An 18,351-nucleotide genomic window follows, 5' to 3' on the forward strand; every position below is an offset into this window, starting at 1 on the left:
AGCTCAGGCGGCATGAACAAAAGCTTTAAGAGTTGTGACACTCAAAGAATCTGTGTGTGTGCGTGAGAGGGAGAAAGAGAGTGTGTCTGCAGATGATCCATCTCGCCGGTGACAAAGACAGACAGGGTCACAGAGGGAGGGGGAAACTGTATATGAATGACCCCTCCACCCACAAACTCCTGTCATTAGTCACAGTCTCCCCCAGTCTGAATGTATTTCCCTCTTCTTCTCTCACTTCAGTCCTCCAAGTGCTGTGTATGTTACCAAAGAAACTGCCTTCACTTTAAACCGTGGACAGCTGAGAAAAGGAAGAAGCCGTCAGGCCGTCTGAGTAAAGAGATTGGACCTGATCTCACACACACGCAAATGCACACACACACACACACACACACACACACATACACATACACACACACACACAAATGCCAACACACTGCCCACTGAAATAACAACTGTTAAATAAGTCCTCCGCCCGCAGCCCTCCTCCGGACATGCTTAAGTCGATGGGGACAGTTTTTATTTCTGATCTCTCTCACACACACACACACACACACACACACACACACACACACACACACACACACACACACACACACACACACACACACACACACACACAAATAAACACACACTTAAACTTTTTCAAGAGGCTCTGGTCTTTTAAGATGGAGTTTACAATGCTGTTTGAAAACACACGATAGTGTATGTGTGCACCAGTAAAAGTTGAATGGACTATGTATGAACCCTGTGGCCTGCCTCCCTGTTTGCACTGCCCGAGTGTTATGAGGAACGGAGTGGTTTATTGACAATAAGCATTTTCTCCCCTCGCTCCCGCCATCTCCCTCTCTCTCTCTCTCTCCACTTGCCGCTCTGCCTTGGAGATGAATGCCTCGCTGTCGTCATAGTGACCACCACAACCGCTATGGCTCCCGATCATCTTGGCAACCTCGCAAACTCTCAAACCATCAATTCTGACTCTGTGTGCATGGAGGGTGTTTTTCTCTGTCTAGCTTGTTGTGAGCCCTGAGAGGGAGGGAGGTCTGTTTGGAAATCTGGAGGGATGAGATTTGAAGGGGAAATGTCTTTGGAGCAGAGCCGAAAGAGGGCAGTGCTGTTGAGAAGGAGTTAGGTGTGGAGCATTTGAGGCACTTAGGGGATTTTCAGATTAAAACAAGTTGTCAAATTGAGGCTGTGGTGGTGGAGATTTCATTAATGTTTGTCCCTAATACGGATCAAGCTTCAAAAACAGTGGATCCTACATTTCCCACAATGCAACTCAGTAGTGTTGTTATTTTTCAACAAATGAGATAAAATGTGAGTTCAGGAGAGAATGGTCGGCATATTTTTAACATTGGAAAGAGGTGGGCTAGCTTTTTCCACCAGTTTCGAGTCTTTATGCTAAGCTAGGCTAACCACCTCCAGCTGACTCTTAAAATGGGCACACTATTTCCTTAAGATGCCCAGCCAAAACCAAGGAAGTCTTAACCTGGGCTCTGGGAAATTGCAACAGGCATCATCGTGCAAAAGCCAGGTCATAAAAAATGTATCAACGGATTATATCAACGATGAAAATTAATGTTTGGCGTGCTTACCATAAGCTGCTACCATCTTTCTTTTTCAATCAAGCGGTTTCTTTGCTGTATCAAATCTGCAGCCAAAACATCAGGCTAATCTTTGATTTTGATCAATCTCCTAAGCCTCACTGTCTCCCTTTTCAACCCCTTTTTCTTTAAATCACCGTGTCTACATGTGTTGCACAGCTCATGTAATGATTGTAATATCCAGTGAAAGAGGAACAGTATGGTTTCTCTGGTCGACCTCCTGCGGGGAGGCTGTCGGAGCATACGGGGGGCATCAGATAAGCCGGACTGCTGCTGTAGGTTTCTGTCATCAACAGGTCGTGCTTGGCTGAGCCGAGGAGTTTAGACGCTGCCGCTGTGTTTGCCAAGCTAGAGGTGCTCATTATGGATGGTGTGTGTGTGTGTGTGTGTGTGTGTGTGTGTGTGTGTGTGTGTGTGTGTGTGTGTGTGTGTGTGTGTGTGTGTGTGTGTGTGTGTGTGTGTGTGTGTGTGTGTGTGTGTGTGTGTGTGTGTGTGTGTGTGTGTGTGTGTGTGTGTGTGTGTGTGTGTGTGTGTGTGTGTGTGTGTGTGTGTGTGTGTGTGTGTGTGTGTGTGTGTGTGTGTGTGGCAGGGGGAGGTGGATGGTATTTGGATTGGGAGTGGAGCTTTAGGGGCTTCGTGGGTCAACGGATCCTCAGACCATTAGAGAGAGGGGTCGTGCTTCTTGGTGTGTGTGTGTGTGATAGGATAGTCCAGGGGGTCTCTATTATTGTATTGATGAGGAGAAGGGGGTGGTGTCAGCAGGACCCCATGCTGCTGGGACCAGTCCCTGTCTTTTAAACAGGGACGACAAATAGTCGACACATTTACTTTAGTGCGTGAGACTGAGGGCCCATTGTCTCCCGTGTGTCTTCCTTATGGGACACAAGACCTGACCCGAACTATAACTGCTTTCATAAATCCTACACCTTCAGAGCAGAGGTTCCTAACATGGGGATCACAACACCCATAGGGGGTCCCAAGATGAATCTGAGGGCTCCTAAGGAAGGATCACGCTCAGCTTCACTGGCCAAATCAGTGTGCACACATACGAGACACAACCAAGCTGAGTGGATGTAAACAGAATAATTTGACACATTTAATTTGATCTGATCTTCTATATAAGTCTTTTGTTCAATTTAAATTCCTAAGTCCTCTTAAAAGTATTCTATTAAATCAAGGAAAACTCAATTACGGCTATTTAAGTATAAGCCATTACATGGTCAGGTGGATTCAGTCTTCGCTCGAATAGATTCTGTGATATTATAACTAGGATGTGATTTATTTGGTGGAATCTCATGAAAACATGGTAACAGTTAATCCTGTATCAAGAGGTTTGTAAAATAATAATTGAAGGGATCACAGGCTGAAAAGGTTGGGAACCACTGTGTTAGTTCCTCTGTTTCAATTTCCACCGATGTTATATCTTGAATCTCACTTCTGACATTTTGTGCACTCTTTCAGTCCACCCTTTCTCTGATCTGGGACACAATGAGCAGTGCAGTGTCTCGCAGCGGACGAGGAGCTTTTGTTTGAGCTGGCTCCCTGCCCTATTGATCAGGCGTAACCCCCCCCCTCTCCTCCTTATAAAGTGTGAGTATGTGTGTGATCTCTGGAGCTGTGTGATAACAGCAGCAGTTCAGCTGCCTGCTGAGCGGGCAGGAGACGCACACACACAAAAGGTGTACCAGCGTTACAGGCCGAGCATAAAAGTTTGAATTTGGAAAGAGAGAGGAAGAGAGGCAGAAATGGAGGAGGAAAAGATAAAAGAAGGGAAGGAAAAGAGAGGAAAAAGGAGAGGAGGAACTCCCAGCTCCTTGTAATTTGCTCTGGGAGAGAGGGAGGAGGAGTCAAGGGGAGGGGAATACCCAGCAGGGAGGGAGCAGCAGAGAGCAGAGGCCATTCACTCTGACACACACACACACTCCCTTGCAAACACACACATGAACACTTTTAGACGCACAAATGCAGGCGGTGGATGTGTTGCCACAGGAGAGAGGGAGGGCGAGAGGCATTCAGACAGAGGAGATCCTTAACAAACTAAAGTGAGAGAAAGAAAAGCCATCAGCCAGAGGAGTGTGTTTGAGTGTGTGTGTCCAGCACAAAAACCTGAGAGTGTATGCTCCTGTGTAAACTTTTGAGGAGCAGACTGCACGTTTGCTCCAAGGAAAGAAGGATTCAAAATGACGTGGGAAATCTAAGGGAATTTTCTTCAAACTTTCGTTGGGAATACTGTTTGGAATACTCTGGATATGTGACCTGCTTGGGAAATCCTTTTTTCCTGAAACCTTCATCTCATTTTAAAAAGAAATTCACTCTGTTGAATTGGAGCCAAGCCACAATGCCTACCGGTAAGCAGTTTTCCTCTTCTTCAGATATGCTCAAAGATGTCAGACAAGTTTTTCCGGAGGTCGAGGGATTCTTTGATGTGGTGGGACGAGATGTTGCATGTCTATAAACCAAAAAATAAAGAACATTAATATAGAATAAATCCTCTTTCACTTTTATCTTTGGTTTAATAAGGAAACAGATAATTGTGATCAAAATAAGACATCATGTATGGGAAAGAAAGTGGATCTTTCAAGTGACATCTGGTCAAACTTCAGACAGCAACTTATAAACACAAGGTCCGTTTACTGGCTATTGATGGTTTGGCTGTTTGCTTTTAGTGGCTCTTTTGTGCGTTGTGTGTGATATTTCTCCCCTCATCTGACAGCGCTGTGTGAAGTGCCTTAGCAGCGAGCGTCCCTCGCCAGTACAGTTGTATGAACAGCGTCTTCTGCTTGTTTTCTCACCCCTGGTGTTGAATAGAGCATGTTTGCTTTCTCGTGGGGGGCAAATTCTTAATGATGCCGAGATGAAGGTGCACACAGATTACTGCTGTTCTTTCACAATCCTGGTGGTTTAGAAAGTACTTCGTTAGTAGTTGCAGCTGTCATTTAAATGCAAGAACCTAGTTAATAGTGACAAAAAGCGTATAATGTATGTGGGACATGGAGCTTGACAAATAAATAAACGATGACATAGACTTCTAAGCCAGTGCATATGCCAGTTTTCCCTCGCTGGTGTAGGTTTGGCTGAGTGTTGGGATGCCATTCTGCAGCCTGTGACCCAAATTAGAGCCTTGAGGGCAGCAGTTGGGGGGTGGCAACACATGGGGATAGCGGAGAGTGAAGAGGAGGGGGGAATAATTACTGTTTAGAGCAAACTCTTTGGTTTAGAGGTGCCAGAGACAATAGACCCCTCCATCCTCCTGCTCCTCCCACCCTGGTAGCCCCATCTGCCCCCCATCCCGAGCACTCACGTGCAAGGAGCTGCGGGCTTGTGGAGGGTGGAGGGGAAAGCAGGGTTCAGAGTGGGGGGTCGGGATCCTTTTGGAGTAGTCTAATATGGAAAACCAATCAATAGTTTTCCAATCTCGTGCTTCACGAAATGGTGTTTAGATGCAGGACTTCACAGAAAGTGGATGCAGAGAGTCTCGATTTCTCTGGGCTGCAATTCAGTGTGGCCAGTGTGTCACACTCCGAGGGAGGGCAAGGGTGTGTGCACTGCAGCCAGGTTCGCAGGGGTGTCCCAAGGGTGGGTGTCAGGGTGTGCGTCTGAAAATAGGGGGTATAAGTTTGCAGGTGGACATTTTTTCCCACAGAGTCTAAACATCAGTGCTGTCAGAAGAAACTGTGCTGCACATTCCTCGCTGATGTCTGCAGTGTCAATGACAAACAGAGAAACTCAACCAGCCTCTCATAAAGACAACCGGAAGATAAGGAGGGGTTAATCTCGTATATTAAATGTGTGAATGCAGCCGTGCATGGCGGATGTTGAATTGTTTACTTTATCACGAGAAAAAGACATTTGTTGCTCATTAGCCTCCCAGCGGTGTGTGTGTTTGCTTTACCCGTGTTTTGTGAGGCAATGAAAGCCACAGGAGTCTATTAAGTCGCACCTCAGGTTTAAACTCCTGTCTTTACCAGTCATGAAAGTGTGTCAAGATGTTTGAAATTCTGCCTTCAGATGGTGGGAAGCTTGTTCTGCGCCGACACAGTGAAGATGGAATGTTCTCTTCGTATTTCGCTCTCGTCCGAAACATCTGCATTATAAAGCATGTCCGCGCCAGAGCTGCCCTTTGTTGGTGCAGTGATAAGTTGCTCAGTGGAAAACTCCTCCCGTCTCCAATCCCATCCTTCGCCTCGCTCCGGCTCTCCCACCTCTGCCCTCTCTCTTCTCCGGCTCTCGGCCCCTCTGCAGACGTTCGGCTCCGGTGTGAAATCCTGAGTGACACTTTAAGGTCCTTAGCGTCAGTTGAGATCAGGCCTGCGTCTCTATCAGAAACGGACACTGACTTTTAAGTGGATGTGGCGGAAGATGTGAGGCCATAACTAAACACAAGTAAGGTGCTTCTTTGTGCTGCGGTGTCACCGATGAGCCTGCGGGGTATACAAACTCTCTTGCATTTGGTGCTTTAAAGATGTGAGAAATACATGAACGGGTTTGAGATGGAGAAGTACTACAAAAGACACGATTCAAGAGGAGATGGATTGAGTGGGAAATGGAAAAGAGGAAAGGGGGTGGGTGGTGTTTGACCTCTGACCTCTCATCTTCTCATCCTACTTTCATTCCTCTGGGTCCTCTCCTCCTCATTTCTCACTCTCTCACATGTCCTGTTTCTATTATGTTTCCCCAATAAGTAGTCCTTTTAAATTGCAGCTTACCAAAAGGTTTCCAAAGTAAAGACAACTTGTACTTGCATAAAATAATATTTATTCTAATTTTGAATGTGCTTTAGGACCGTAAGCTGCTTGGCATTGAACTCTCTTGCCATCTGGTAGGCCTGTTGCAACATCAACAAGAACACACACAGACAAACAAGGTCGATTAAAGGATCCACGAGCTGTACGAGCTGTGTGGTCAAGTCCTGCCTGGTTAGTCACTCCTCTATGGCACAATGCTTTAGTTATTTGACTAAACATTTGTTCTAAATGAATTGAACTGGGCATCTGTGGATGTTGTATTAAAAGTCTTACTGCCTTTGTGAGAGCCGCTATGTACTGGGTATTGTACTTTTGGGAGTACACATTTGTCACAGAGGATTTCACATTGAACCTACAGTACATGCCCAATGTCTATCATTGTAGTTCAAGAGACAAAATCCTGCTTTCATGTTAACTTGAATCACAATTGGCAAATCATGCATGCATTCAGTTTACAATTGAGGCAGTTTAAAGGTTAAAAAGTTTTTTCCCAGTAATTCTAAAAGTAATGAGACACAACGCCCTGTGATATCTTCTCAGATTGTGCCTTCAAATGACACTCAGTAATTTGAGTGTGAAAAGGAAGTTGTATAAACACATTATGCTCCAAATGCAAAAATGTGCGCTGGTGGTCTAAAGCCATATACACAGGCTGCTGGTCAATGTGTATTTTTACATAGTAAAGTATATGCTTGGAGAGGCATGGTCTGAGCCCATAGGAATGTCCTGCGGAGCTCATATGACACACGAACTTGGCGTTCCTTAAAGTCCAGTCAGAACATATTGTCACTTTGAATGTATAATAGGTAAAGAAAACAAAGGCTGAAATAAAACAGAAATCAAGTGGGATTCAACCCTAATTAAAGACAGAGAAGTGTGTGTGAGAAGAGGGACGGTCTTCAGCTGATTGACATGCGCTGTTGTCCTGGTCTCCTCATGGCAGTCAAGTTGTAAATGATGATGTTCATATCTCTTTTTCTCCAAATCAAACTACTCTTTCCTACTGGCTATACACACCAGAAAGTATCACAGTGGATATAATTTGTGCAAGTAGATTTGTGGTATTGTGGTGACCATTTGTGGATTGTGCAGCGGAAATGAAGACGAAAGCCCTAGTTGCATTACTTTTCATGCAACAATATAGAGCTATATAACATTGGATTGGTTACAACATCTTAAATGACGGCTTCCTTCATTTAATTTTCCTCAATATCAACAGTGTCAAGGACTGTGCATACCGACATCCAAAGGCAGACAACCACAATAAAGAAAAAAGAACTGCCTGCAAGTCTGCGGTCGATGTGGTCTGCGTTGCCTAATCTGAAGCGTATCTGACTCTTCAGTGGTCAGTTTAATCATTCCTCCTCTCCAATCTGACCCTGAACTATTCTTTCCTTGCACGACTCAGTCCTCACTCACACAAATGCATTCGAAAGTTCAGTCAAAGCAAATTTACGCTTGAAAAGCTAGCCAAACCAAATGGGTATTTTCCAAAGTTAGACCTTTTAGTACCATATCCCCTCTTTGATTTTCCTGGGACTGTGTTTTATTGCCGGGGGAGACTTTCTCTAAGTTGTATATAGTCTTTGAGGCTCCAACTCAATGATTTGGGATACCGCGCATCCTAAAATAAACAACGGGAATGTTTTTGCAGCTCTCTATGACGAAATCCTTACAAATATTTTGAACTTGTTTGTGCTTTAACCATTCACATGGCATGTTCACAAGGCCCTTACAAAACACTCACAGTGCTGTTTGATCTAGTTGTGAGGATCATCAGGGCCGTAAAGAGGTGAGGGTGCTCACAGCTGTTTGCTGACCACTCCAGCATAGAGAGCACTTCAGGTGACCGTAAAGAGTGCGACTGAAGTGGCCGGGTTAAGTGTACCATGAGTCATTAAACCTGACTGGACTGGTAGTGAGGACTGTCTGCATCAGTGAAGACAAGTTGTCAGCTGTAGCTCATTGCCAAATTCATGCTTGTGTAGCAATGACCATCGAGAGACATTGATTCATTGTTGGCTCTATTTGTATCTTCATTAGTATTACTAAAAATGAAAGCTTGGTAACATTTCAAGAGCATTGTCCATTTAATATTGAGGAACTAAGTTTAGACTTGTACAATTTTAAAAAATGCCCATATGTTTTTTTACGGGGCTATGGACCTTTTTGTGTGATTGTTTGGTCATGTATTATATTTTCAAGGTCAAGAACTTTCAACCTTTCACTTTCACTTGTGTCCTTTTGCATCCAATAATCTGTTTGTCTCCTGTTGCAAGATCCCTGCAATATACTAGACATAGTGGTACTGATCTCTAAAAAAGTTTCCGGAAATGGAACAAAGAGAATAATTTTGATGCAAACCACATGAGCTGCTGAATACAGTATGTACCAGAGTCTGTGAACGTGTTTGAGTATTCAAGCTTCAATTGTATTTAAGGTGGCGGTCTAATTTAAAGGTCTAATTTCTCCCCAGACTCTTTTCTATAGAATAGAGACCGATATAAAAACATTAACAGGAACTTGTTGATCTTAAAATGAATAAGAAGTGTTGTGTTTCCTTGTAACCTAAAGACTGCATGTGACTCACAGTATTTAGCCAGTGTTTTGAACCCTCTGTGTACATGTTCTTTCTTCAGTCTGGTTCCTCGCTGTTTACCTTCCAGACAGGGCTGAATTTTAGCTTATTAAACTTTGGCTGAATAATAAAGCGCCTCAGCTCTTTGTCTTTTTCAAGTTAAATGAAAACCAGAGATTGAATCCAGGTTTTTGAGGCACCCGCTGATTCACTATCTCTCTCTCTCTCTTTCTCTCTCTCTCTCTCTCTAGCCTGGCAGGAAACAGCCTTCACACACTATCCTTATCCCTGCATGCATGGACACACACAAACACAAACACACAGAAGTGAAACAGTCCCAACCTGCATGCTAAGGAGCATAATTAAAGATAATTTACAAGGATCAGGTTCAACATAATCTGGACAGGAGGTAACTAAAGCTCGGCCATCTTTGCTCTCTGTCTGTGTGTTTGTGTTGGGGAGTGGAGTTGGGGTTCTGGTTGTCTGTGTGTGTACAAGAGCCAGTTCACCCATTGAAACGGACAGGGTGTGCCCCAAACATGAAGCTGGAAGGTGGGAGGGAGGGGCCGGCAAACGCAAGATGGAGCAATCTCTCTCTGTGATGTTTGGGTTTCTAGTGAAACGGAAACACAGCTTTTCTGTATTTGCTCTCCTTGGAAGTGTGTGTGTGTGTGTGTGTGTGTGTGTGTGTGTGTGTGTGTGTGTGTGTGTGTGTGTGTGTGTGTGTGTGTGTGTGTGTGTGTGTGTGTGTGTGTGTGTGTGTGTGTGTGTGTGTGTGTGTGTGTGTGTGTGTGTGTGTGTGTGTGTGTGTGTGTGTGTGTGTGTGTGTGTGTGTGTGTGTGTGTGTGTGTGTGTGTGTGTGTGTGTGTGTGTGTGTGTGTGTGTGTGTGTGTGTGTGTGTGTGTGTGTGTGTTGCCCATTGTTGAGTGCTAAGTCAGGCTATCTCTGAGTGTGATGAGTACGGTAAATGGACCAGGCCAAGTCAAAATCAAAGTGTGTGTGTGTGCACGCGATTACTCCTTATTCCTGATCTTCAATTGTTGTAAAGTGGGTCAGACTTGGGAGTGCAAACATTGAGATGGACACATGCACATTGAATCAGTTCCAAAGTTCTCTGGGGAAAGTACAGTTTCATTAATTCAGTTTTTAGACCCTCCTATTCCTTCCTTCTTATCTTGGAACGGTGTTTGATCAAAATTAATCTACAGAACGCTGTGATTCAGCACATCAGACTCTACCTTTTTATTATTGTTTTTGAGTCATGGATTGCACTTCAACGTCCTTCTAAGTAACTATGTAATCAGGAATTCACTTTTATATTACTGAATAAACATGTCTGCAATGGTTCAGTTATGGGTAACAGAAATTACGGTCACCTGCTATGTTTGCTTTTTGGACTTAAAGCTGCAATAATCAATGTTTGACTATGGATCAAATTAACATCTTGGGACAAACCACAAGAAATTGTCACCAAACTTGCAGTTTAACAGACCTTGTTTTGCTTAATTAGCTAGCGCCACCTGCCCAGCATTAATCAGCAAACAGACAGTATTAGCAACTAGCTAGTGAAGGAAATGAAGCGTTTAGCTGCTAGAAAGCCAGGTATTTTCTTCTGGAGTTGGTGTTGGAGTAATACAAAAACAAGAAAAGGGGAGTGAATGTTATACTCTGAAGAATAATTCCAGATGTTGGGAAATATGCCCTTTCACATGTGATGAGTGGCTAGGTGCTAAGTCTAGCTTAAGCCTAGAGACACAAAGCAGAGGGAAACAGCTAACCGTCCTCCAAGCCAAAGTAAAAATATTGCTACCAGAACCTCTACAGCTTAATGATTACCTAGAAATAGTACCAGCATTAAGGCTAACTGCCTGTACATCATGGCTTGTCCAGTCTTCATGCTAAGCCTAGCCCGGGACTAGCTCTGTACTGAACACACAGTTCACAAACTTCTCGTTAAACTTAAGTAAGTAAGTAACACACCAATTGTCCTCCCAAACTTTTCCTTTGAGTTATCAGGGAGTCTGAAATATAACTCCAAACAATTGCTAATTCTAAAGCTCCATGTGCCAGTAAAATCACTGACATAATGTGTCAGATGTTTTGTTTTAAGCTTGTACTACTTCCCCAAGTAGCCCCCAAAAAAACTTGTATAAATACAGTTCCAGCCAGAACAGGAACAAGCAGATTTATTTCCTTAACTTGGTAACAGTACAGTCATGTTTGCCAGAATTAAACCTATAATCTTTCCATCACAGACCACTCTAACAAGCAACCCTACTGCTGAAGTGTTCTCTACTGAGGTTTCAGCATAGCAGAAAGACCTCCAAGGTACCTATTAAAAAGGTGAGAGAGTGAGATTCTTTGAGCCTGTTCTAAGTTTCACGTTTCATGTTTTCGAGTCTGTGATCTTCGTTGCTTTGAAGTGAAGACGGGTTAAGGCTAAGGCCTGTGCTGCTTGCAGTGAGAGAGACACTGTCTTATAGGGCATTGGATCTCAATGTTGCCACAACACCAGAGCTGCCGGGTCACCGGTGTATCAAGCTTTGATGATGAAGACTGGTGTCAAACGCCCACTGAGCTTCTATGAGGCCCTCCAATGTTGTCTTTCTCTTGCTTGTCCGCTCTGTTTATTTGCATCATGCTTTTCCCATCAAAGCTGGTCTTTCTGTGGAGCAAGACCTTGGAAAACGTTAAGGGGAAACTTGGAAAGCTTCTGTCTGATAGACTGCATGTGTGGTTTCACTTTGGCTGGCCTGGCTGTGGGGTCTTGGGAGCCAGTCATCGTATCTTAATGGATCTCTTCACAGACACAAGGTTGTGAGCCAGTTTGGCACCGGCCTGACGCAAAATGGACTGCTGTAGTTGCGCACACACAAACCTGTCTCTCCTCCTCCATGGAAATAGGGCTTTCATTCATTGCCCAAGATTGGAGGCTTCTCAGGATTACATTCCTAATCTTGTAATTAAACTCAATCTTTTTTCTGTTTTGCTACATAAATTCTCACAGACACTTACATTAACTCACATCAATACATTATTCAGACGTTCATGTTGTGTTTGTATTCGAAATGTGTTTTTTGGGTGGAGCTGAGGATAAATCTGGGAGGGCTAGTGGTCGGTGTATGGCGGGTGGTCAGGCAGGCTGTGGTCAGCTGGAATGTCAGGAATTGGGAGGCTAAACAGATAGAGACTGTGAAAATATGAAAACAGTATACCAACTGTAAGAAGTTACATACAGGGAGTCTGTATAGCACTTAGTGTGAGATGGGGAAATACAAGGTCAGTGCCTGTCAAATGTGAATGTGTGAATTTAATTTGAATTTGAACGGCTCTGCGTGTGACCAGCATCAGTTAATCAAAAGGATATTCATCTGGAGTCAAATAATTACTGTAAACAAATTAGATTTCACACTTTCCCTGACATACTTGAAGTTATTACACTTGGTATTTAATTATTGTCATAATCCATGTACTTATCTGTAATGAAATTTGCACATTTAGGAACGCTTCTGTTCTCTACTCTGATTTATGGCAACTCGTGCTTGTCTGAATTGTTTTCTTACTGTTTCAGATTTATTCTTGATCCAAATTGGGAGTATATGCATGCATGGTGTCTTTTCTCAGCTTTTCTGCATTTATCTCTACAGCATGAAGGACAATCAAAATAGTAGCAACAGCTTTTAGAACTTGAATATCAAAGACTTTAAACGTTACTTGCAAAGGTAGATGGGCACGGTCCAACACCATTGTGACAACCGACAACATGTTTTTGGTAGGCAACCATTAATTTAGAACCACTAGCAATTCTGTTGGCGTGTATTAGATCCCGATTGTCTAGACCGTGGTCTTATTTTTTTGCAGTAATTATACCCAGGCGTCATGATGAATATGACAACCATGTATTTAAAAATGCGAAAGGCTGAGCCATTGTGTAAGGGACAATCTGACTAACAATAGCAAAACAGCACAACAACTCAAGGGTCTGCATTGGTGTGGGTGTGTAGCCACAGGTTAGCACAGACAGAAAGGGAAATACTAACCAAGACACCCATTGTGAAGCAATATTAAAAGCAACATTGTCTGGATTGAGCAACTGTGGAATGTTCTCATGGCAACAAACAATCTTTTTCTCCTTCATCTAAATGCTTGAAAAGTAACCTGTAGATTAGACCATTGGTAACTACAAGGTAAATGCCATAAGACATTCCACTATTTGCACATTAATTTGGCCAATGCACTCCAGCACAAACTGCGCCGGAGCTCTCTGCAGCCCCACAAGCCAGTGGTTTAAGCAGTATTAAATTAGGAAGATAGGACGTGCCATTGGTCCGAAACAGCCCTTAAAAATCAATCCAAGAAATCCTGAAATCCCAAGACATACGAAAGGCTATTGACCTGTCTGAATTGAACTTAACGAGCATCCCGTTCTTTCTCTCGTTTTCCTCTCTAGATGATTATAACTACCTGCCTGATGCGCTTCCTCCTCTTCCTGAAGTTCCGGACTCCGGCTCAGCCCTGAGCGCCGTTGACATTCCGGCCCGCTGCCTCCGCAACCCGGCCTTCCGCCACACCTCCCTGCGCTACTGCTCCGCCCTCAGCATGGACTCCTCTCTGGACAGCGCCGAAAGGCCGATCAGCTACAGCTCCACCTCTTCGTCCGCTTCTTCCCGGGACAGTCACTGCTCGCTGGGCAGCCGCTCCACCCTCGTCACCGCCCCTCTCAGTAACCCGGCGACCTCAGACCGGGACTCGGGGGCAATTCGGTTAGAACTGGTCCCGGCCCGGCAGCTGGGATGCCGGGAGGAGGAAGACAGAAATGATGGAGGGGTGGACATGGGGAGGGGACAGAGCAGTGGACAGACTCTGACAGAACATTCAGAGCCGGAGGTGAGCCCAGATGGCGGAGAGGGGAAAGGTCAGGTGCAGGGACCAAGGACATATGTGGACCGGGTGGTGCAGGAAATACTGGACACAGAGAGAACCTACGTCCAGGACCTGCGCAGCATTGTAGAGGTGAGGAACACTCACCACAATATTAACATGTAACATAGAGGCAGACATTGAAATAGGGGCATACACTTTTAAAACCTTTGAAGGTCCCCCTTTGATCTAAAGCGTTCCCCAGTTTGGGCCTGCAGCAGCCATAAAGGGCTTTAAATCACCAGATAACACACATCCTTTGTATGTTTGTGGTTTTTCACACACAGACCGTTGCCTGCTGGGAACATCCAAATACAATAAGGTTACCTGTGCTTGCAGGCGGGGTTTGGCCGGGTTACACGACACCGGTGCTTTTGTGCTGCAGGCACAGGCACACATTCAAAAACACACACACAATACTTTATTGCACACACTCTGAGAAATACACTCTTTTTGTGAGGATGGCTTTGAACTGCAAGGATACACATAGCCTGTAGCCAGTGCTTTAGTGGCTTTGTTAAAGATTGGGTGTAGTGGTTTGTATCAAAGGTTGCTCTCCTTTCTCTTCCCCTCCCCTTTGTTTCCCTGTTCTGCTCTTTTTTTTCCCTGTGAAACTGAAAATTGAAATCCTCTCTGCTCAAATGTGGTGTGCACATGTGATGTGTTTTTTGCATGTGCATTGTGCAGCTTGATTTTGATTGATTTGGTGTGAAATCACAAAACATTCGTGTGCAGATTGCTTTATATTGCATGTGGTTATGTGAGCATGAGTGTGTCGGACCTTTTCCCATATCCTCCCTCTTAACAGTGCTTCCTCCCCCACTGTAAGCTATGAGTTCACGGCCCAGTGTGTTTTAATGTGTATGTCTGTTATTTGGGGTTGAAGAGGTCCATGGCAGTTGTCAAAAGAGTGCAGGAAACCCATATTGCCAAGAGACAGGATAAGTAGTGGGAGTGAAGTTTAGATTTTGAGGTTTTGGCCTGTCACCCCTGATCAATGTCCCACCCTTTCCTGATCTTCCTTTCCTTCCCTCTATAGGGCACTGAGGTGAAGGAAAGGGAGAGAGAGAATGAGATAGAGAGAGAAAGGTAGGGGGATTTAGCTCTGAGATAAGAATGTCCAAAGTAGGTTACAAAAACACTGAACAGAGCTTAGGAGCTGTACTTAATAACCCTCTGCTGCCTCGACTCTGCAGACCACCTATTGCCATTAGAGAAGCAGACCACCCACTCCCGGAGGACCTCACTTACATGGACAGCTAATTCTTCACCAGTACTTTGGGAAAAGACACATGCATTTAGCCTTTCCTCACTTCTTTTTAATGACAGTTCCAGTGAGCGCACAGAGGATGGATTGCACTGATTGTATCTGTGTGAAAAGAGCTTTTAACATGACAGTTGACCTATACTGCGGAAAAGACAGGAGAGCACCGTCCCATCTATTATCAGCACCCTCATATGTGAGCCAGTCCTGAAACCATTGCTCCAATAATCCCTTCGCTCATGCTGCTTCCTGCAGTGGAAGAGGGTGTGACAGCCTTTTAAGCAAATATTTACAAAGACTCCCCATGGATCACCTGTGTTACATCTGTCAGCAGCGGTGTTATGGTCCACACACATGCTCTCATACTCTGCGTGTGAACTGTACGCGTGGATGTTGAAGTAATGCACAGTTTATCGGTTGTTGCAAGAGCTAATGCGTTTCTGCAGGGGCCCGGAAAGCTCTTCATACTGCAACCTAAGAAAACACTTGCAAATAGACAAAAGGCAAGAAGGATATATCTTTACCAAATACTACAGTTAAGACAACCAATACTAAACAAAAAACACATTATAGAAATGTGCTGCAAAAACAGGAAACACAACTCAAACATGGAAAGAAATAAAGTCACACCAAACACAATGGAAATGAGTAACAAAATGCCAAGGGACTTCATGAATGATACGGCTGACATATTTAGTGTCCCCTGGAAACATCTGTTGTTTTGTAACTAATTTCTGTTGGGTTCAGTGCCATTTGCAGCGTTTCTGTATTTGGTTGTGTCACTCTGCGGGGTTTATGGGATTTGGTGAAGATGTTTTCATCATTTGCTCTTGTTTTGTCTCTTTGCATGTCTTTCCCCAAGTCGCTGTATGTTGAGCTCTTTTTGGGTCGGCCTCGGTACACTGTGAACATTGATGTTGGTGTTTGTTAGTTCTGCGTGATCGCCCTTCCTCCGCCGGATCATCATGTGTAATGAGGCAAATCTTTGTCGTACACAAACAACCTGAGAGACAAAGCTCTGATCTTTCCGTCCCTCCTTCTCCCTCTCTTTCTCCCTCACTCTGCTCTGAGACCTGAAACGCATCAGCCTTTTCAAGCTGACCAGGAATTTGGAAATAATCTTGACAATGCAGAAACATTGAAAGTAATGAGATTTGGGTGTTGACACTCCCCTTTGTCTGGAGGAATGACTTCCTACAGCCGTGCAAAGTGAGGGACATGTTTGGTTTGCAGGAAAAGAGTGTGTACTTGAGGAGGTTAATGGTTAACACAGGAAAATATCAAGTTTGTACATGTTATGTCTGAAGCTTGGCTGTGTGTGTGTGTGTGTGTGTGTGTGTGTGTGTGTGTGTGTGTGTGTGTGTGTGTGTGTGTGTGTGTGTGTGTGTGTGTGTGTGTGTGTGTGTGTGTGTGTGTGTGTGTGTGTGTGTGTGTGTGTGTGTGTGTGTGTGTGTGTGTGTGTGTGTGTGTGTGTGTGTGTGTGTGTGTGTGTGTGAACGCTGCCCATTTTTGAGCTAAGTCAGGCTTTCTCTGAGTGTGATGAGTGAATGGATCAGGCCGAGTCAAATCCGTGACCCTGCGGCTAATAAGAGCATCACATTACACATTACCGCCGATAGTCAGCAAAATCTAAACATGACCCTCTGACAAGACCCCCAACATGTCCCTTAGTCTTATTCTGTAACTCAAGTCAAAATGTTGGCCTAAAGCTTGTATAACCTTTAAACCCAAAGCATCCAACATGGCTGTCACCTGCCCCTGTCCAGGCTCTGTTTCAGATCATTTGTCTCTTTCTTTTTTTTTTATGTCCCTACCCAAAACAAAATGTGCTACTCAGGCTCATCTATTAAAAATAATAATGAAGTCTAAATACATTAAACATTACCAGAAACAGAAACCACCGCAGCGGACTGTAAATAAGTCAAACTGACTGAAGGCGGCAATTAGGGAGAGTCCCTCCATCCTCTTTGGTCTCACTCAGTGCTAAAATGATCATGTGGGTGTGCGTTGAGGGGAAGGCTGGTACTTTTTTGCAGTGTTGTAATGTCTATTTAGCCCTGTTGCAGACTGTGGTCTGGTTTGAAAACATTTTCTGGCCACCATGAAGCTTGCTCTTCTTCCTCATTCTCCTTGACCCCTGTCCACACCTGCTGCTGGTTTTACGTTTATATAAAGCTGCATAGATGGTTAAGATCACTTTTGTGTATGTGTGTGCAGCTCACTGGCATTTTAAATGTTCTTTCTATGCAACCATGCATCTGATTTAGTGAATTGAGACCTTAATGATAATTGGTATTAAGTGCAAACAACATATACGTCACAATAATGACAAAGTCATTCAACCTGGGAGGAATTAAGAACAACACATGAGCCTCCAGCCTGCAGCAAAAGATGCCATTTCACAATCAGTGTGTGTGTCAATGCCTCATCAGCACTCCTCACTAACGGCTGTGATCGAGTCAGCGATAAGATTGAAGAATAAATGTAAACCTGTTTGTCAACACTACTGCCTCCAGGATTCATTTACACTAAACCTGATGGCCTGTGCTGTTTCCTTATCACGCTGTTTACGCTAAACAAAAATACATGCAGTGTGTTGCACAAATGGGCTGTTATCTACATAACACCTGGTTATTATCAATTTGAATTTTTGTTTTATCTCTCCCACTTTAAATCTAATTTAAACTGAAATAATGCAGGTGTTTCAGTTTGAGCAGGCAGTGTCGTTTTCATACACATTGCTTCTTTATAATGCTAGTTAATGTAACCCAAACAATGGAGATCAGGCATAAAGGCTCTGACTAATGGAGCATGCAGATTTGTCGGTTCCCAGGCAAGAAAAAACATCAGCCTCGATTCACACCTGCATGAGGAAACCATTTGTTGACCAGATTAAAATCTTACTTCCAATACTTTACTGCTATCAAACAGTACTTAAACAGTTCAAAAAGCTGAACTAGTGATACATTAATTTGCAGGTGACTCACTTTGCATAATTCTGGCAGAATGTCACAGTCTTTGTCACAAGGCTATCTCGCTAAAGTGTTGCAAGTGAATACATTTAAGGAAATAATGGGCTTTGAAAACCACTGAGGTGAAGTCTGTAGGAGTCACAGTCTGAGTGTTCTGACAAACTAAAGTGTGTGTGTGTGTAGGCCAAGGCTGGTGACAATCAAACTGTCAGCCATATAGATCTAACAGTCCTGTGTTCTCTCTCTCTCTCTCTGTCTCTCTGTCTCTGTC

General features: G+C 44.0%; 1 protein-coding gene across 1 annotated transcript in view; it reads left to right on the forward strand.

The window, feature by feature from the left end:
* Positions 1–18,351, forward strand: part of LOC134877181 (pleckstrin homology domain-containing family G member 1) — a 57,769-nt gene that overhangs the window by 22,660 nt on the left and 16,758 nt on the right. Inside the window, 1 exon segment of the mRNA XM_063902598.1 lies at positions 13,375–13,937. Within this exon segment, the coding sequence (XP_063758668.1) occupies positions 13,375–13,937 (563 nt within the window).

Source organism: Eleginops maclovinus, chromosome 15 (assembly GCF_036324505.1).
Source record: "Eleginops maclovinus isolate JMC-PN-2008 ecotype Puerto Natales chromosome 15, JC_Emac_rtc_rv5, whole genome shotgun sequence".
NCBI lineage: Eukaryota > Metazoa > Chordata > Actinopteri > Perciformes > Eleginopidae > Eleginops > Eleginops maclovinus.